This window comes from Erpetoichthys calabaricus, chromosome 1 (assembly GCF_900747795.2).
Source record: "Erpetoichthys calabaricus chromosome 1, fErpCal1.3, whole genome shotgun sequence".
Classification (NCBI taxonomy): domain Eukaryota; kingdom Metazoa; phylum Chordata; class Cladistia; order Polypteriformes; family Polypteridae; genus Erpetoichthys; species Erpetoichthys calabaricus.
The window spans coordinates 72,163,572-72,185,960 of record NC_041394.2 but is presented as its reverse complement, the minus strand read 5'-3'; the positions used below and the strand labels follow the sequence as shown (position 1 = coordinate 72,185,960).

General features: G+C 35.1%; 1 protein-coding gene across 1 annotated transcript in view; it reads right to left on the bottom strand.

Annotated features, from left to right (window-relative positions):
- The window catches only part of syngap1b (synaptic Ras GTPase activating protein 1b), a 64,279-nt gene extending 42,318 nt beyond the window's left edge, over nt 1-21,961 (bottom strand). Inside the window, 2 exon segments of the mRNA XM_051929415.1 lie at nt 17,855-17,960; nt 21,814-21,961. Of these exon segments, the coding sequence (XP_051785375.1) occupies nt 17,855-17,960; nt 21,814-21,960 (253 nt within the window). The 5' untranslated portion in view covers nt 21,961.
- Nucleotides 21,962-22,389: the final 428 nt, after the last annotated feature.

Below are 22,389 nucleotides of genomic sequence, written 5' to 3'. Positions count from 1 at the left end.
TACAGTAGCTATTATTTTTCCCCTCCACACACACGTTCGAGTCCACACTACTTTTCTTGTAAATGGTGATTGTAAAAGGAGCCTTATGAAAATTTGCTGCATACGTGTGACAGTCTTGCTAAGGATAAATTTAATTTTGATCATAGTCCTCACTTGAAGGTTGCACATTTCAGCAAATAAAGTGTTGTACTGAGAAGGAACATATATTGGAAGCAGTGGGTGCAAGGCATTAATCAAATAAGGATGGAATACCAGTCTTGCACACACTATGACTATGGTTGGGAATGGGTGTTTGAGAACACGGGACTGGAGTATTTTGGAAAAAATGCACCCAGACACGCAGAGGTACATTTTAATTACATCCAAAGAGCTGGACATACGTTATGCATCTCATGCTCTGAGGTAGCAGTGCTAATCACTGTGGCATGATTTGGTGAAACTGTCAATGGAGTTTAAAAATGCAAAGGTAAATGATCGAGTTTTGCCTTCATGTTTCTCTAGGGTGGACCCAACATGATCCATCCATCCATTTTCCAACCCACTGAATCCGAACACAGGGTCACGGGGGTCTGCTGGAGCCAATCCCAGCCAACACAGGGCACAAGGCAGGAAACAATCCTGGGCAGGGTGCCAACCCACCGCAGGACACTCAACATGATGAGTGTTTAAAATCTGTTATTAGGAAAAGATGCACATGTTGTTAAGTATGCCTTTTATATGAAGCTTTATTTTTTGTAAAAGGATGTTGCTGATAAAAAAAAAATGAACATGCGTGTGTACTTCGTGCCTGTGTATGTGTGTGTGTCTCTTGTAGTGTTTGGCCTCTTCTTTCAGAGACATATAACTGTGTAGCTTGTTTTCCATAAGTAGCTAGATTCAACAACAGTCTGCTTCTAGGTTCATCATATGCCAACATACAGGTAACAGACAAAATAAAGGAAAAGCCTATGTAAATAGGACATTGTGTCTCCACAAGCCATCAGAACAGATTGAATCTAATATGCATAGTTATTTAAGGTTCATGGAACTGAACTACAGATAGATGTGACATCAATATTTAGAAGAGGACTACAGACAGATGTGACATCAACATTTCATGAAAACTTCCATCATTTCCAGTTTTGATAATTGTGGCAGAAATCACAGTGTAACTTGCCAGTCCAAAATTTCTCATAAGTGCTTAGTTGGGTTGAGATCTGGTAAAAGGGACAGCTATGATAAATGGTTTATATTAGTGTCATGCTCTACAAGTTCTGTTGATGAAGGCATTGTCATTCTAGGAAATTTTTCCATAGGATAGGAATACTTCATTGCTATAGTCATTGCTTTCCATTTATTGATATTTATTCTGCTGTCTACAGGAATCAATATGCCAATAGCCATGCTAGGACAATACACTACACACCGCACCAGAGTCAGCAGAACTATTCACTGTGAGAAAGCAGAATTTGGGATGGCAGACATCTTTTGATGTTTATCACACATGTACTCATCTTCTTGAGGGGAACAATGTGAAGAGTGAATCATCTGTTCATATGGTTTCCTGTTCTTCAACATTCTCTCAACTACTTGAATTGAACATGTGCACTTTTAGTTGTAATGAATGGTTTATTCACCACAGCCTGAACATAGCATGGCTCCCTGTGAGGTTCTGAGAATGTCCTTAATGAAACTGCCTTGTTCCTATCTTAGAATGGCATTATCAATGAAATGATACAGCAATGCTTGTTATTTGCTTTTCAGATGCCCTCACATCAGTGCATGAACATTACAGTCAAGGAGTGTGTGTTTACATCCTTTTACCTCTACCTAGTAAAATCTTTCAACCAATTTTTTTTTGCTGGCATCCTCTTGGACATTCTTCATATTGAAATATCAGTAAATCTGACATTTGTGCCTTCAATGTGTGCCTCTGCAATTAGCCCTCTCTCAAAGTCTTGGGAGATCTTGAGATGTTTTCAAATGTGTCATGGTAGCCAGCATAATGATCAGTCGTGTCTGTTTAGCATTTTTATACACAACTTTAAAGATGTATATTTTTTAAATCTATAAACACCTTTGTATGACAATGTGTAGGTACATTTACTCCAATGTTTATTTTATGTTTACAGTTCAATATATAACCTCTTAATTAAGTTTTGAAATCTAGTCATGTTTCCCAGATTGTGGCTGTTGGTGTTCATTCCATTAATATAATAAGTAGGCATTTCCCACTTTTTTAACGCTAAGAGATACAGTTATTTAAACAAATACATAACTGTCAATATGGTTATTATCCCACTTTATCATATTGTAACTTTATTATATGTTTCTTTTAGAAACATAAAAGTGTATATTTCAACAACAATAATTGCACATACACTTATACTTGCACAAGGAAGAACATTTATGAATAAAGTTGTATGACACACAATTAACAGATTCTTTGCACATGTGATAGAGCCGCTTATTTAATTTTACTGTTTGTTTGCCTGTTGCTGTATCAGAAATATAAGTGCAAATGTGTATTGTTTTCGAAATTGTAAAATCAAATTTACTTAACCTACTTTCAGAAAGATGACACTTTTTATATGACAGGTGGCTTGTGATGTGACATGAGCATGAATGACAGTCCTTTATATACATAAATGTACATGATTTTAAATATGATGGAATGTTAATTGCTTAATTTTTCTCAATGAACAGACCAATGTACAAGATGGGTAATTAAAAATGTTCTTATTTTACTGTCAACACAAAAATATCCATATTTTAATACTTTTCTAAACAAACTAGCACTGTTTCATGTTGAAGGCAGAGGATTGTTTCTCATCCTTATCTGTTAAAAATTGAGCACTTTCATCCTTTTGTTAATTTTTTAACCTGCTTTTTTCATGACAGGGTCAAAAGAAGTCAGAAACCTATCCTGGCAGCAATGTACACATGATACGGTCCAGCTGTGAATGCACACATCAGTACTCGCTTGTGCCAATTTGCAGTTGTACATTAACCTCACCGCCTGCTTTTGCATAAAGATGAAGACATAGGCCATAAAAGAAAACCCCAGAAAGAAAAAGCAGTTTCCACACAAAATGTTTTCAGTCAGGGCTCAAACTATCATTGGAGGAAGCAAAATACAGTGCCATCTACTTGACCATCTATTTATTTCAAATACTTTATAGTTTGTTGCTACATAATTGCAGGTGATTTTACAAGCAGGTAAAATTAAACTAAGGCACATATAAAGTAACCTGTGATTTGTACTCTTACAGGATTTTTTTCATTGCAGTATTCAAAGGAAAAGTATTTAAAAGACAATTAAAGAAGAAAACTGTTTCCCAGTGCTTCAAAACTAAAATGAAAATGAATAGAGGTCAGGCAGACTGTTGTACTACACTCAGCAAAATATGTCACATTCTTCAGGTATAACAAGGTGTTGAAAATACATTAACTTTTTGGCAAAATGGAAACTAGGAGACACAGTGGGGACTGAAGCACAGTTTGCAAACCCAGACTAGTTCATAATTTCTCTTAACTTTCAATTGTTTAACATGTGCATATTTAACACTTTGCACTGCTTTTACTGCATTTGTTGGATCCATCATACTGGGTTCAGATCCCATGCCCTGCTTGTGTGGAGTTTGTATGTTCTCCACCTGACTATGAGGGTTTTTTTTTCAGGGTATTCTGTTTTTTCCTCCTATATGCAAAAGATGTGCAAGTTAAATTGGTTGTGTCTATTATAAGCACTGCAATGAATCAGTGCCTCATCCAGGGTTAGTTTCTGCTTTGCACCTGATTCTGTGATGACAGGCATTAGCACTGGTAACCCTGAGTTAGATTAAGTGGGTCTGAAGATACTATGTTACATTATAGCTTTTACACAGATGCAAGAGAGATTGTACTGACTGACTTTCAATATGACTAATTTTAACTGGTTGTGTTCTTTTATTTTGAGTATAACCGGATATGGATAGGAAGCAGTGTGTCATTAGGTCATGATGGACTGGTAAATTAATTTTATCGTAATTTAAACAGGAGCGAAGAAAAGCTGAACAAGCATCTTCTGGCCCTTTTATTTTTCAATTCTTTAAAAGCCTTGTCAACAAGGTTTAAACCCTAGAAAAATGACCTCAATAAACCAACTGACAAAATTACAAAACCTATTAGCTCACTTGAGCATAATAAGAGAAATGCTTGAATTGCCTCAGCTGACCAAAGATCATCAGAGCTGTAGTATGGTTTAGGCAGTAATGTACAGTGTTTACTACTGGAAAAAGTTATCTGAATATTCTTTAGTGTATTTTTTTTACTCTACCACTGTTTTATTGTATTTTGTAAATATATTTACTGTGGTAGCGCTGCTGCCTCGCAGTAAGGAGACCAGGGTTCACTTCCCGGGTCCTCCCTGTGTGGAGTTTGCATGTTCTCCCCGTGTCTGCGTGGGTTTCCTCCGGGTGCTCCAGTTTCCTTCCACAGTCCAAAGACATGCAGGTTAGGTGGATTGGCGATTCTAAATTGGCCCTAGTGTGTGCTTGGTGTGTGGGTGTGTGTCCTGCAGTGGGTTGGCGCCCTGCCCAGGATTGGTTCCTGCCTTGCGCCCTGTGTAGGCTGGGATTGGCTCCAGCAGACCCCCGTGACCCTGTGTTCGGATTCGGAGGGTTGGAAAATGGATGGATGGATGGATGCTTTAATAAGAGTCTTCAGTTTCAACTGATATTACCAGATACATGCAGATATACATATTTGTCATTATTCCAGTTATACACTTAATGCTTTTAAATAGAATCAATACATAAGTAACATGGCAAAGATTTATGACTTTTTATTTTAAAATATTCTGTGTACTTTGAAATAGTTTTTTTTTTTTTTAATAACAACTGATACTCCATAGGTCATGCGAAACGATAGCTTCCTCTCAGGGATTAATACAGTGTACCAAATACCAAAAAATATGCTAAATACATGTTGCCTTTACATGGAAGCAGTTCTACTGACTGAAAGGTTTATTTAAGCTGTATGTCTTCAATATTTTCATCACTGTTTATTACATTACTGTTTATCTATATATATAATATTAATTATGTTGTTCAAATATGTATTTCTTTAAACTGACTAAAAGAGAAAATGTTTTTGCACTGAGAAGAGTACGTCTTTGTGATAGTCTTATATTAAAATATTCATAAAAATTTTTTTGATTCAGAGTGAATAGTGAACCTCTGTTTCTCCCCCACCCCAATGGTTTCCTCCATTTGGGATCATTCCAAAGAATTTAGAGCTACAACCAATCAGAGCTTTACTGCCTTTGGGGGGGGCTAGCTCTCATGTCTCCTTGGTAACCACAAGCCTACGACTTCGACCTTTAACCCCCGCAGTGTTGAGAGAGAGGAGTGGGAGAGACTCTGTTTCTTCCTCGAATCATAAATGAACTAACTGATGAAGATGTTAAAGCTATAAAGGATCATGAGGGGGAAGAGTTTGGTAAAGAATGATGGTAAGCAGATTGTATAGAAAAAGGAATAGAAAAATAAGAATGGCATAAAATAAAGCTGAAGAGGAGACACAATAATGAAAAAATAGAGGAATTGCTGCGAGGAGATACAGAAGCAGGACTAAGCAAGACAATGTGAGATTAATTCAAGTATTCGTTGGAACTGTAAGAATGGAAGTGTGACTAAAGAAAAGAATGATTACTAGATAAGGGGTGGCACTGAGAGAAGGTGGAGAGAAATAGAGAGAGAAGACATAAAAGGATCGGAGGAGGGTTTTTCAGAAATAAATGGAATGTAGGATTGAACATGAAGGGAAGAGATGCAGGATAGGATTAATTTGCAAGAAAACAGGATAAAAGAGACAGGAGAAGAAATTAAGAGAAAAGACCGGACAAATGAAGAAACACAAATATTTGAAGCAGAGGGATTAGTAATAACTGAATGTTAAGAAGGTATGATGAAACAGTTAAAAAAAAAAATATATTACAGTCTGCTTTACCCTTAGAGCTCTACATCCATACGGTAAGTAGTGCCACTGGTTTCCCCCAGCCAGTTAAGTTCTAATATATTCAGTGGGAGCAGCCTCTTCAGTACATGGCTGAATTTCTGTCAGGATTAAATGCATACTTTTCTTTCATATTTGCTTCCTTACCTACCTCTTTCTTTCTCCAAAAGACAATTTACCAAAAAGTCCAGTAACAGAAAATACATTTATACAGAGAAAGCAGTAAATAAAGTGAGAATGAAAGGAAGCAGAGAGATATTGTGAGGTTTCTAAAAATGTTCTTTCTCTATGGAAGGAAAAAAAAAACAGCTCTTGAACCACCCACGAATTATCTGTCAGTCAAAGAGGTAGAAAAAATATTTCACAGGGAGATTCACTAACTAGGTCAGAGCGGAATTACAGAAAGAGCGATTTAGAGAGGGGAAAAGAGAGGCTAAATAAAAAAATAGAAGGGGCAAAAAGAAGAAGTAAGGGCAATGGCTTGGGGAGGGTAATGAGCTGTGGTCATGGATTTGGAAGAGAAGAGAAAGGTACTTTGTGAGAAATTATACAAACATGATTTATATACAAAACTGAAGTCATTCTTATTTGAATATATCATTAATCACAATTCTAAAGGCTGGAGAAACCATCCAAAAAGAAGATGCCATATGCTGGGTTACACTTACAACTGTGCAATTTATATATACATTTTCACTGTGTTGAAATTAATCCACTACTCTGCTCACCAACAGAGTGTAGTCTATTAAATATACATGATTAATGAAAAAAGACGGATTAGATTTGTAAAGCTGTCTATTAAACCCATTTTTTCTAATTCAGGGTAAACATGACTCAGAACCTGGTTATATTTTAATAGAATGTGTATAAAATCAGCATTATTTACTATACAATAATAGATTTCTACGTGATTACTGTCTGCCAGCTATTACTATGACCATGTGCAAAAATGCAAAGAGGATTGAAATATTTCCTCCTTCAACATTTTAGTTGAGAAAAGTAAGTTTTAAGCATAATGTGGCTGTAAATCACCATTTTCTATCTGTGTGAAAGTCCAGATAGATGAGACAGGTTTTTACTAAGAGGATGTTATCTCACTGACCCTGGGCCAGTCAATGCATGTGAATAACACAGAGAAAATAATATTTATGCACACTTACTGTAACACTAGCCCTGCAATACTAATGTTGGAGTAAAAACTTAGATACTTATTGTATATATATTCTAATAAAAAAACTTATCAGTTACTTTAAAGAATTTTTATTTTTAAGTCATTTAATTCTTAAGATTTCCTTTTATACAAGCAAAACTCAACGTTCAAATGATTTTTTTTTCTAATATCCATCTTTTTGAAAATATGTGTAAACAAGAGGAGATAATCCCTTAGTGGCTCTGAACCCAGAATGATGACAAGAGACCAAAGTAAAAAAAGAAAAGTGGTTTATTAACAAAATAAGCACTCAGGAAAGGACTGAAAAAAGGAGAGCCCAATATACAACTCAAACAATAATACAATAGCCCTGTAGTCTCTCTCAGCCTACCACTACAAGTCTTTGTTCACTGTCTGGTAGGGGTTGCTGGGTGACTTGTTCACAAATGTGTGCACAGTTAGTCTTATCTCATAATCACCATTTCTGACTTTCAGTTTTGGTCTTGCTTTCTCCTTCTAGCCAAGTTAAGATCCAGTCAAGTCAGTTAAGCCTTTTCAAAAGATTTACTTCCTTTCTTAGGAAAACTTCCTTCATTTAAAATGTTTATCAAAGCTAGCGTTCTGCATTGTCAAAATCTGATTAATATTTGTATTTCTAGAATCATGGGTCATAAGATTAATAACTAAATGAACTTTAATGGCTGCTGCAAAATTCATTACAAGCAATGAAATATTCATGCCATTGTCCAAACAGACATATTTAAAGTAATAACATCATTTAGTATATGCATTATATTCTCAGATCCCATTTGACTTGCATCATATATCCATCCATCTATTTGGAAATCTCACCCAATCTAGTTCAGGTTTGTGGGAGGCCACAGCTTACCCTAGCAGCTTTTGGGACCAGGTAAGAATGAGGCGTAGACAGAGTTCCAGGAAGTCATAGGTCTACAATCATTTTCACTGGGCCAACCGAGTCATCAGCTAACCTAATCTACATGTTTTTGGGATGTGGGAGGAAAATCAGATTACCCAGCAAAAAAAAACTAAAGAAATATGGAGAGAATATGCAAAATTCAAAATATAAAATAACTGGACTGGGATTTAAACCCTGATCCCTGAAGTTGCAAAGTAATAGAGCTAACTACTATTTCATGATATTGTCCACTACGGTTTATAGTACTATATACATTTTCAAATTCTACTTTAACCGGCTCTATCCTGAAACACCAGACATACAGTTAGTCAGGGTCAAAATCAGGCAAAGAACCAATCTGTCAAAAATCTATGCCAACATGAAGAGAGCAGGCAAAGTCTGCTTGTTAATAAATCCTTCTTCAACTAATTCAGATTGATTTTACAAAATTATAGAATGAAGGACTTTATTCTATTATATTCAACAGAACTTTGGTTTTTAATCTTGATATTAAATTGTTCTGTAGGAAGTAATTTCTTTACTTTTCTGGAAAGAACAGTATTTGATACCTAGCCAGAACTTTTTGCATTAGCTAAAACCAAAGTGAAACATGTTGTTAACGAAAAATTATTTAATTAACTAAAGCTAAAATAAAAAAAAAAATCTGAAAACTAGAACTTTTTATAATCTTAACTTTGGATTTTCACCACACTAGTTTTTCTGCAAAGTGTACATTGTACATATTTATATATTGTGGGACATGGCCAGCTTTTTATCCCGGCCAATACCTCCAGGCCACCAGTTGATTTGCCCAGTTGATTTCATACAAGGGACGCTATTGGCAGATGGCTGAGAAGCTACCCAATCAGAGCACATATTACGTATTAAATAAAACACCTCAATGATATACGATATGCTTCCCACGCTGTGCTTCGCATACTTGAAAGCCCAAATAGCACGTATTTATTTTTGATTGTTTGCTTTTCTCTCTTTCTCTCTCTGACATTCTCTGCTCCTGAAGGAGGGGGTGTGAGCAGAGGGGCTGTTCGCACACTGGCCTAGAGGATATGGACGCTCCTCTAAAAAATGCTAAAAGACTACCTTCACATTGCTCCCTTCCTTGCAGCTGCTTTGTCCTGCGGTGCTTCGCATACTTAAAAGCCCGAACAGCCCTATTGATTTTTGATTGTTTGCTTTTCTCTCTCTTTGTCTCTCTCTCTCTTTCTGACATTCTCTGCTCCTGACACGCACTCCTTTGAAGAGGAAGATATGTTTGCATTCTTTTAATTGTGAGATGGAACTGTCATCGCTGTCTTGTCAGGAGCACAGTTTAAACTTTTGACTAAAGGGTGTTATTTCATGTCTAGAGGGCTCTAATAATGTTAAAAAACGTATTTAGAAGGTCGTAAACAGGGTTTCTATGCTCTAACTGCGAAAATATTCAATTTATAAATAAAGAATCCTACTTCGCGGAAATTCATTTATCGCGGTAGAGTCTGGAACGGATTAACCATGATAAACGAGGGTTTACTGTATTGTAGAGTGGAGGGTGCTTGGTGCACGTATTTGTCCAAATAAAAATAATTATTAGACTTTTACTTGGTGTCTGGTGTTTGATCTGAGGGTTCAAGGGAGTGAGAGCGCCCCCTGTCACTATATATATATATATATATATATACACTTCGCAGCGGAGAAGTGGTGTGTTAAAGAGGTTATGTAAACATATATATATACATAAACATATATACATATATATATATATATACATATCTACATGTACACATATCTACATATACATATATATATATACATATATATATATACACATACAGTAATCCCTCGCTATATCGCGCTTCGCCTTTCGCGGCTTCACTCCATCGCGGATTTTATATGTAAGCATATTTAAATATATATCGCGGATTTTTCGCTGCTTCGCGGGTTTCTGAGGACAATGGGTCTTTTAATTTCTGGTACATGCTTCCTCAGTTGGTTTGCCCAGTTGATTTCATACAAGGGACGCTATTGGCAGATGGCTGAGAAGCTACCCAACTTACTTTTCTTTCTCTCTCTCTTGCGCTGACTATCTGTGATCCTGACGTAGGGGGTGTGAGCAGGGGGGCTGTTCGCACACCTAGACGATAGGGACGCTCGTCTAAAAATACTGAAAGATTATCTTGACGTTGCTACCTTCTGTGTGCAGCTTTTAAGTATGCTGCACGGTGCTTCGCATACTTAAAAGCTCAAAGGGCACGTATTGATTTTTTTATCTGTCTCTCTCTCTCTATCTCTCTCTCTCTCTCTGCTCCTAACAGAGGGGGTGTGAGCTGCCACCTTCAACAGCTTTGTGCCGTGGTGCTTCGCATACTTACAAGCCAAACAACCCTATTGATTTGTTTGCTCCTTTGAAGAGGAAGATATGTTTGCATTCTTTTAATTGTGAGACTGAACTGTCATCTCTGTCTTGTCATGGAGCACAGTTTAAACTTTTGAAAAAGAGACAAATGTTTGTTTGCAGTGTTTGAATAACGTTCCTGTCTCTCTACAACCTCCTGTGTTTCTGCGCAAATCTGTGACCCAAGCATGACAATATAAAAATAACCATATAAACATATGGTTTCTACTTCGCGGATTTTCTTATTTCGCGGGTGGCTCTGGAACGCAACCCCCGCGATGGAGGAGGGATTACTGTATACACATCCACATATATATACATATATATATATACACATATCAACATATATATACACATACATATACACACATACACACACACATACATATATACATATACACATACATACATACACATACATATATATATATATACACATACAGACACATATATATATATCTATATATCTATATATATATATATACTGTATATCTATCTATCTATCTATCTATCTATCTATCTATCTATCTATATATATATATATATATATATATATATATATATATATATATATTTATATTTATATATATATATATATCTATATCTAAATCCCCGCGAAGTACTGCTTTTTAAATTGAGGGAAAATATACCAATAACAATTTGTTAAGGATCTGTTTTTTTTGTGAAGCTGCCTTCACACTGCCTCTCCGCTGTTTTATAAACGAATGCCATATAAGGTCTTCCTTTTTCGTTGCTTCGCCAACGGAAGCAGCCTTTTTATTTAATCCACGGGTTGTCCGCTGTTTTTTTGTTCATGTATTACGATTGTTATAGTTCTGTTTGTATACCACGTTGTCAGTTCAGCACTCCGGTTGTAATATGACCAAGCTATGCAAGCACACTCTTGAGAATGCAACGTAGTTGTACAGGAGAAAAGCAATCTTGCCTCAAATCAATGGCAACCTTTTGTAGGTCTATGAACTTAATTTAAACTTTAGGTTTACACGGTGCTTTGTTTCCGACGTGCTGCGTTCAGTCAGTTCACGTGAGCCGCTGTCTTGTGTGATGTTGCGATGTCCACGGCTTTATTTAATGTTAGCTAAGACCCAGCACTTAAAAGTTTCTCGCTACAACAATTTTAAATCCGTTACAAAATCATCCAAAGTCTCGTTTATACCTCGTGTCTTCTCATTAAACTTGTATCTTGCGAATATGGTATTGCAAACGGCAGCGGTAGTGTTTCTATAAACTTAATTTAAACTTACGTTTTACACCGTGCTTTGTTTCAGCAGTATCGAAGTGATCACTCGTGCTGCATTCAGTCAGTTCACGTGAGCCGCTCTCTTGTGCCTTCTCAATTGTGTAATGAATGTTTTCTTCAGCGCTCTTTGGGGCTCTTCCTTGTTTTCAGTTCACGTGATTATGTAGGAGGCGTGATGACGCGATACGCGACTCTGCCTCCTCCATTACAGTATATGGACAAAAAAGAGGTTCCAGTTATGACCATTATGCGTAGAATTTCGAAATGAAACCTGCCTAACTTTTGTAAGTAAGCTGTAAGGAATGAGCCTGCCAAATTTCAGCCTTCCACCTACACGGGAAGTTGGAGAATTAGTAATGAGTGAGTGAGTCAGTGAGGGCTTTGCCTTTTATTAGTATATATATATCCATCCATCCATTATCCAACCCGCTGAATCCGAACACAGGGCCACGGAGGTCTGCTGGAGCCAATCCCAGCCAACACAGGGCACAAGGCAGGAACCAATCCTGGGCAGGGTGCAAAGCCACCGCAGGACACACACAAACACACCCACACACCAAGCACACACTAGGGCCAATTTAGAATCACCAATCCACCTAACTTGCATGTCTTTGGACTGTGGGAGGAAACCGGAGCGCCCGGAGGAAACCCACGCAGACACGGGAGAACATGCAAACTCCACACAGGGAGGACCCGGGAAGTGAACCTGGGTCTCCAAACTGCGAGGCAGCAGCGCTACCACTGCGCCACCGTGCCGCCCCATATATAAATATATATATATGTAATGTCTATTTAAAACTGTGCCACCTATTTATTGGGAATATACAGATATGTAGTTTTACATTGGTTTTTAGTCAGCATTTAGACTGAAAAAACTACAAAATATTATTTTATTAAATAGTAACATGTAGCTATTAAATCAGTGTAAACTGAAAGAATAAAGAAGATTCATGAAACTTCTTAGAAGTTGGATCAGGGAATAGTTGTCAGCTATGGATGCTTGTTTATTTATTTATTTATTTGTTTGATATACTTTGTTAATCCCCAAGAGGAAATTGTATTTACTACACTCAGAAAAAAATAACTTGTTTGCTTGCTTGTATCATTGCAGTGACAAATTAAGCAGAAGTGTGGCATGCATCAGGAGCTATCAACTGAGCCAACATTACACATATACATTTAGTTTTAATCAGGTTATTAGTAGTAGTTTTTTTTAAATATTGCCAGTGCGGTTGTACAGAATGAGTTCCTGTAACACAGCACAATGAGCACAGTTTTGATTGCTAGCCTGGACAGCGTCTATATGGAGTTTGTGTATTCTTCTCATCTCCATGTGTACATCAACGGAGTGTGCTTAACTGCAGAAGATTTCCTGTTTTACAACTGAATATTAGAATTGTTAATTAAATATTTTCAGTTGCCAAAATATTTTTATTGACTAGATTACTGTAATTGTAATTACTAGTGTAGAATGCAGCTGCCAGAATCTTAACTAGGGAAAGAAAATCTGAGCACATCTCTCCAATTTTGATGTCACTACATTGGATACCTGTGTCATTTAGAATTGACTTTAAAATACTGCTTATAGTTTACAAAGCCTTAAATAATCTCGCTCCATCCTATATTTCAGAATGTCTTTCACTCCAAATCGTAACCTTAGATCTTCAAATGAGTGTCTGCTTATAATTCCTAGCACTAAACTTAAAAGAAGTGGTGAGGCAGCCTTCTGCTGTTATGCACCTAAAATCTAGAATAGCTTACTGATAGGAATTCGCCAGGCTAATACAGTGAAGCACATTAAAAAACTGTTAAAAACCCAATACTTTAACATGGCTTTCTCATAACTACATTTTAGTGTAACCCTGATATACTGTATATACATTGAGTTATCATTTTTATCATGGTTCCGCAATCCATACTAATCCCTACTTTCTCTGCTGTTCTTTTTCCGTTTTTTCTGTGGTGTTGATCTGCACCACCACCATCTGATCAAGGCACCATGCAGTTCCTACATTGATGGATTGAATACCAGATGTCCACCTGACAATCATCACCAAATTATTTCACGTAAAGCCTGAAAACCATGAGGACTGATTTAGATCATTTATGTTAGGTAGAATGGCCAGTGGGGGCTGGGCAGTCTCAGGGCCTTGGAGCCCCTGCAGATTTTTTTTCTGTCCTTCTGGCCATCAGACCTTAATTTATTCTGTTATTTAGTATTACCTAATCTTATTTTTATTTTTATATTTTTATTTTTTATAAACTTTTCTTTCTTTGTCTTGTAAAGCACTTTGAACTACATCATTTGTATGAAAATGAGCTTTATGCAGTAAATGTTGTTGTTATTTATAAATAAGTTGTTAAATTACAGTACATCCACCCAGTTTAGGCTCACAAGGAGCTACCAAGGTTTTGCATGTTGTTAATTAAGTGAATGATCTTACAAGTTCCTGTAATAGATGTTTAGTATTTGATGTAAATAATATGCATGTAGAAATACACTATATACAGGGACACACTTTCATCACTATTTCTGTTATTGCTTTTATTAATACTTTTAAATTATTGACTTCAACAGTATTTCAAAACATATTCAAAGTAAGAATTCCCTGAAAAAATACTTTCAAAGTGTGGAAATAGATAGATGACACATAGTCAGCATCAACAAATATTAAATAGATATATACAGTATATATATATATATATATATAATCAGAGTATATGATTGCAGTGATCTTACTCTTCAGAAACAACAATAATCAAACAAGGAATCATAAAAGTGGGAGCGTTTTTGAATTTAAATAATCCTTTTGCTTAAACCTGTTGCAGGTTAAAGTAACAAATGACAAAGACAGTAAAGTTGTATTTATTAAGTTGACAGTTACAACATGAATGATATAGAATCTGATAACTATGACGAGAACAGAGCTTACACTTGCAGAACGGTATCTGTGTGGACATTTTTTGGTGAGTAACACAAAACAATACTGCAACTAAAAGTAAAAATTAATTGCTAAATAACTAAAACTAAATAAAAACTAAAGAAGAACAAAAAAAATGAAATAAAAACTATAATAAGAAAATGGTAAAAAATAAAGCTAAATAAAAACTAAAAAAAACGAATCAAACACCGAATAAATAATAAACTTAAGAAATATTTTAAAACTAGAAAAATACTGCTCCTGGCAAGGTTTTTTAGTCAGTAGATTATTTATTTGGCTTTCTTGAGCAAGGCTAACTTTAACAGGCCTCATTTACAAAAGTGTTTCTTACAAAATTCTGCTGGATAGCCATTTGTGCCTGTATGTTTCTGATCTTGTAGGGATTTAATGGTCTTGAATCTCATAGAGCCTTAGAGGTTTATCCAACTTCTCTGATACATTACATGTCTGGAGCAGCAGTACTTTTATTTTATCAGAAAATCTCTAAATGGAGCCTCATTTTCATTGCCTTCTGATATACAGAGCATCTTACAGTATTCCTTAAATATATAAATAACTTTGTTATGTTCAGTTACTGACAATAGTTGTATTGTTGACTTTTGTACTAGCATCTTATTAGCTTTTTTTCCTTGTTCATAATAGAAATATTGTGACTTGGTTATTTTTAAAGGATGAAAATAAATGTGCTCCTCACAGAAAACACCACTCCTCTGGTGTACAAATATTCTCGATGTTGGCTTTAAAACATGGAATGGCAGAAAAGAACATCTTTTGGAGGATATTTGCAAATGGATTTTAGCTTGGGGGGGAAAAAAGGACAATTTTTGTTTGCATACAGTAAAAAAGATGAAAGAAAGGAGCAAGGAGCCTTTGAAAAAGTGTCAATGTTAAAATTTCATGGATTCATGCTTTTTAACAAAAAGTAATTCAAATTCAAACAATCATGCATAAAAGCTAGTAGTACCTGGCTACAACTAAATTTGTATAACTGAAAAATATTACTCTATGATATTAATGATTAAGTTTTTTTTATGTTGTACAGTTTTTCTTGATATTTATTTTCTGGAGAATGAAAGGAAAGCTGAATGAAGCAAAGCTATACCATGATTGTGTAACTGCCTGCTTGTTATTCTGTGTTTATCATTAATAAAATGCAAAATATAAAATAAACATCACTGCTACTTTATGACCTCAATATACATTTCTACCAAATATTGACATAACATAGCACTTAATATTACAACTGTGAGCAAAGATACAATTATTACAATTTATCAGATGATACGTTTTTGTGTTACACTGTGGCAGCTGTACATAATGGATTTATTATCATGAGTTGTTATTAAATTATGAAATTCAACAGTTATTCATTTCCTGTGCCAAATCATTGACATTCTTCCAAACACCAATAGACATTTAAAATCACTGCACAATATTTCAGACATTCCTGTTATATAACTATATTCACTGATTATATTGCAAGTTGATTAGCAACATGCAAGTAAGGGTTTCACTGTACTCTGTACATGTGACAAATATTTACCCTATGAACCTATATACAGGACAACAGAGATTCAGAACCTACCGTGGCTGCCTCCAGTGCATGGAAAAAATCAAAGAAGTGACACCAATCCATTGAAGATTGCAACTTATTTTCACACATACATATAGATATTCAAAAGGAGCTAATTTAGAGTTGAAATTAAGATAACATTGTTGTGATAAGAGAGGAGGGTGAAGTACAGTATCAGGGGAAATTTAAACAAACAAATGAGAATATACCAGCTTCACTGACAGGAACTGAGGCGGGAGTCAGACTCTGCTACATGGAGATCTAAAACACTGTACTATGACACTGTACTGCCCAATTCGTTTTAAAAAAGCATAGTAAAAGTAATGAATCATTATTGTGAATTTTTAGCAGCTTGAGGAGTATACCAGTGGAGCACCTACCTGTCAGCAACTGAAAAGAAAGTATTATTAAATGGAGTAATTACAGTACATGATGCAGAAGATAAAATATATATAGTGCATTTTTTCATTTAATCATATACAGTAGCTAAACTACAATAAATGAATAAATCTTACCATTCTGCTATAGTAACAGAATACTTTAATTTTAAAGCGATTGTTTCAATTGATTGATGACCTTGGATTATATACATTATATTCTTAAAATAACTGTCTTCTATTTTCCTAACTAATATACTGAGATGACAAATATTTTACTTAATTGTCCAACAACTGATTCATTTTTACGAAAGTATTGTCAAACACGAAGGAAACCTATTCCACAATTAATACATTTTAAAATTGAGAAAAATGCATAATACATATAATGTCCACAAAACTGAAAAAAGATCATTCAAACCTGTTTTAGAGAAGGTGCATTAAATACAATTAATTAACTCAACAATTAATGTATAATGGATTCTTCCATCTTTAAAGAATTTATTATCGCCAGTTAGATTAAATAAAGATTATTACCTCAGATTACCACTTATAATTCATTCACTTGACACTTACCTAGCAGCATGTCCTATGCTATTATTTTATAAATGACTATTGTATCAGTATGAGTTATATATATTTGAACACTTTTATAAAAGTAAAAAGTGCCTTTTTAGTTTGTTATCTAAGCATCCAATCAAGTGAGCACTCTGAAAAAAAAAGTAAAAAACTATTTGTTAAAACGTTATTTTAGCTCATGGGCTAGTTAAAGGTCATTGTTCTACTTTAGTATACTAGTGCAGCATTTTTTTTAGAAATGTTTGTTAAAGTACACATCTAGTATTAACTGTTAACAAGCATTTAAAAGCAAGCAGCATTTAAGGTTCAGCGTGTTTAGCTATCTTTACCAACATTTTAATAGGATATATTTACCAGGCAAACAAAAAAGTAACAATTTTGTTAATCTCTGCAGAATAAATCCTAAGATTCTGACAAAATACAGAAAACTACAAAAAGTACATTTTTAATTCATTTACTCAAGATGTGTTAAATTGACAGTGGTAATATGCCTCCTAGATGAATCAGATTTATGCAAACAATTTTAATTAGATTTTTGTTCAGAAATAATCTCTCTAAACTTCCTTTGTTTAAGGGTATTTAATTTAATGATTTTGTTTCCATTCGGCTAGATATATGAATCTCCAGGTAACAACAGGGTACAGGTCTTTAAATACTCATTTTATTCCCTTCTAATAAATCTTACCTTGCTCAGTGTGATGTCGCCCCTCCACTGGCACACTTACAGTGCGACGCAACAATTTGTTGCGGTGGGGCTCTGGTCTCCTTTCACGCATCAACAAAGGATGGACCTGATGATTACAATACATAATTTGAGTGGTTACAATAAGACAATCTATGCTGTATTACAAAACATTTGAAAGAAGCACCATATAGCATATTTAATACAACAGACAAAATGACAAGTACAGTAATGCAAAAAAAGTGAGAGGAATTACAGGAAAAATGTGATATATGATGACAGTATGGAATGTGGAACATGTCATTTTAAATTCACCATCAAACAAAATATACAATGCGGTAGGATGCAATAAAAGATAACATGAAATAACACAAAAGTGGAGTATTACAGTAAAAGCAATATATGTTTCTGTGAAATAGCTGGTGAGAGTAAAACTGAAAACTACAGTTTTGTATAAAATGAAACATGAAAATATTTTGTATTAGTATGTTGACCAATAAAATATAGTAAAGAAAATGATACATAGCTTAGATATGTGAAATATTAGACAAAAAGTGTCTGCAATATAATATAGAAAATGTAAAAGCAGCATTATAGTGGTTCACGATTAATAGAGGATGTTAGAAATCTGGGACATATGCTACAATCATATTTATTAAATCAATTATGTGCCATCTTTTAATAAATAAGATTTTACTCATGTCTCATTTCTCATGTTTTTATGCAAAGTTAAAGGTAGGACATTAGGGGAAACTATGGAAGCATTTTATTTCAAAATGAGGTGTCACTACACTGTATAGTATGTATAGTTTTCAGTTTAGCCCATTTTTCTACAAGGCTAGCTTCTGCCTTTCATGTACATTTATGTATCATTAAACAAGTTTTTTTTCTCCTTCTACATTTAGTAATTTAATCTAGAAATAAAACAGATGAGACATGTTGTACTTGTTGCAGAAATTCATTAAATACCCATGAAAGAGCATTACATCATATTTATGTTTCTTGCTCAGACTTTAGTATTGAAATAATAGCTTTTTTCAAGTAAATACTTGATAATAACACTGAAATGACTGCTCCACTGTGAGAAAACATTGCTGAAACATTTAGAAAAAGTTATTCTCGTCCAATTTTCTGTACTGCCTTTCTAGTGAGAAACACTGTGATGACACTTTGAGTAGAGCAAAACAGATATACCTGTCCCTCACTACAGTCTCCAGCTTCTCTTTGAAAAAATTGCAACCAGCTGCAAGATATAATATTTCTAAAGTACCCTCAAAAATGAAGACTGGCAGAAGGAAAGTCACATAATTAAAAGTATTCTGATAATGAATTTGATCAGACATAAAACCAATAGTGATACTAGTTGTCTAGGATAGTATACAGAAATAGAAATATATTCAACAGTTAAACTTTGTGTTGACTGTATGGTAATAGAAATATAAAGCATCTTATTAAAGGGGATATCATAAAACCCCAATTACAAAAAAGTTGGGACACTGTGTAAAATGTAAATAAAAACAGAATTTTATTCACTATAGAACGTAGGAAACATATCAAATGTTGAAAGTCAGACATTTACTATTTCATGAAAAATATTAGCTCATTTTGAATTTGATGGCAGCAACACGTCTCAAAAAAGTTGGAACGGGGGCAACGAAAGGCTGAAAAAGTAAGCGGTACTAAAAAGAAACAGCTGGAGGAACATTATGGAACTAATTAGGTTATTTGGCAACAGGTTAGTGACATGATTGGGTATAAAAAGAGCATCTTAGAGAGGCAGAGTCTCTCAGAAGTAAAGATGGGCAGAAGTTTACTAATCTGCAAAAACTGTATGTAGAAACTGTGGACAATTTCAGAATAATGTTCTTCAACATTAAGTTGTGAAGACTTTGAATATTTAATCATATACAGTACATAATATCATCAAAAGATTCCAAGAATCTGGAGAAATCTCTGTGTGCAAGGGACAAGGCCAAAAAATAATATTGGATACCAGTGATCTTCAGGTCCTCAGGCCCCACAGCATTAAAAACGGGGATGATTCTGTCATGGAAATCACTGCATGGGCTCAGGAACACTTCTCGAAGTCATTGTCTGTGAACACAGTTTGTTGTTCCATCCATAAATACAGGTTAAAGCTCATTTATACAGAGAAGAAGCCATATGTGAGCAAGATCTAGAAATGCGGCTGTCTTCTCTGGACCAAAGCTCATTTAAATGGACTGAGGAAAAGTGGAAAACTGTTCTTTAGTCAGAAGAATCGAAATTTGAAATTCCTTTTGGAAAACATGGGCACCACGTCCTCCGGACTAAAGAGGAATGGGACCATCCAGCTTGTTATTATCATTCAGTTCAAAAGCCTGCATTTCTGATGGTATGGAGGTGCAGTAGTGCCTATGGAATTGGCAGCTTGCACATCTGGAAAGGCACCATCAATGCTGAAAGGTATATACAGGTTTAAGAGCAACATATGCATCCATCCAGTGTTTTTCAGGAAAGGCCTTGCAAAACAATACTAAACCACATACTGCATCTATTATAACAGCATGACTTTGTAGTAGAAGAGTCCAGGCACTGAACTGACCTGCCTGCAGTCCAGACCTTTCACCAACTGAAAACATTTGGCACATCATGAAACGAAAAATATGACAAAGAAGACCCAAGACTGTTGAGCAGCTAGAATCCTATATCAGACAAGAATTGGATAACATTCCTCTCCCAAAAATCCAGCAGATGGTCTCCTCAATTTCCAGACATTTACAGACTGTTGTTAAAAGAAAAGGGGATGCTACACAGTGGCCCTGTCCCAACTTTTTTCAGACATGTTGCTGCCATCAAATTCAAAATGACCTTATTCTTTTCTTAAAATATTTCTCAGTTTAAACATTTGTTATGTTTTCTATGTTCTACTGTGAATAAAATATGAGTTTCTGAGATTTGCAATTCATTGCATACTTTTTTTATTTACATTTTACACAGCGTCCCAACTTTTTTGGAATTGGAGTAGTAGATTGGAGACCTAAACATGACAGGGGATTTTCTGGAAGATTTATACAAATCTAAAAAGCGAGTGTCAGTATAATTTTAAATTACTACTGGTACATTTGCCAATAGATTATTCCTGACTGGGTTCTTACTATTATAGTTACTTATTAATTGATTTAAATGTGTACAGTTCAATGACAGATATCTGCCAGTGTACTTTCAATATCAACCTGCACAAGATGTCAAAACACTGACTAGTTCATATCACGCATTGAGTAAATTGTTGTTGTATTATTGCCCAGTGCCTTCACCAGTAATTTAAAGGTATATTAAATCATATTAGCTGTGCAATCAGTGTATGATGAGTATCCAATCCAGGCTTAGCAAGTAGAGAAGACGTAATAGAGCAAAGAGATTTATCACTCCAGGGTCTTATTCAACTGACTATATAATGAGAGTAGACAGTAAACTAATTCTGGCATGAGGAAATCCTGAGTTAATAGAGCCTAGTGGTTCCTTTACTTTTTTTCAAAAGACTGTTGCAAAACAAATCACAGCTTTGAGACAACTGGAAAGGACAGAAAGGTTGAGTAAATTATTGTTACGCAATATTTCACAGTGGAGAATGCCATTCAGCATTAGTGCTCTGAAGGAAAAAAAATGATATTCAAACATGGAGAGTTCAAAAATATTGATGAAAAGTTATATTAGAATGTATAGACCAGTTAAAATAATATAAATAATGGGAACAGTTCCTTTGTTACAGCAGCTCCTGACAGGAAACAAATACTCTTAATTAAATACAATCTGACAGAGACAGGGAGAAACAGAAATTATACCTGAGACAGGAATGTAGATCGACAGACAGTAAAACATACAGAAAGACAAAAATATCTGAAAGACTGTTACTATTCGGGGATAAACATGAACAGTGTTCTTGAAAATTAAGAAAAAAAAAACTGAAGAAGATGAATCACCTCTTCCTCGTCTAGCATAAAGAGTTGATTTCCAGATAGCACACACAGACGGGGATTCCAGCCGGGACGCTCATAAGGCGAGTGTGAATACGATGGCATGCGGTAGACACTGGGGGGCGCGGCACACCTGGCATCTAGAGAACACATAGATGTGCTCATCAGTTGTAGAAAAGGAAAACTAAAAACACATGGAAACATTCAATAAGAGCTTAATTTCAGAAATCTTGATCACATTTCAAAACAAGCACATATCTTTTACTATCTATCTATCTGTCTATCTGTCTATCTATCTATCTATCTATTGAGTTTTTCGAGTCTTCCAGCTACTCATAGGATCCATAAATTACTTCAATGAGTCTAAAATTAAGTGAAATTTTGTCAGTAATCTTGTAGCACATGGGATTATATATAGGGTGTGATCAGCAGAGAAGAAACTATGGCAAATTTAATTAGACAAGAAAAAAGGATTATCTGGTAATCTACTGGTACTAATAACGCTTATGTGTTTAGTCCACTTCTACTTTTACTAAAGATTTATTCCTGATCTGATTTTTAAGGTTCAGAAAAGTCCATAAC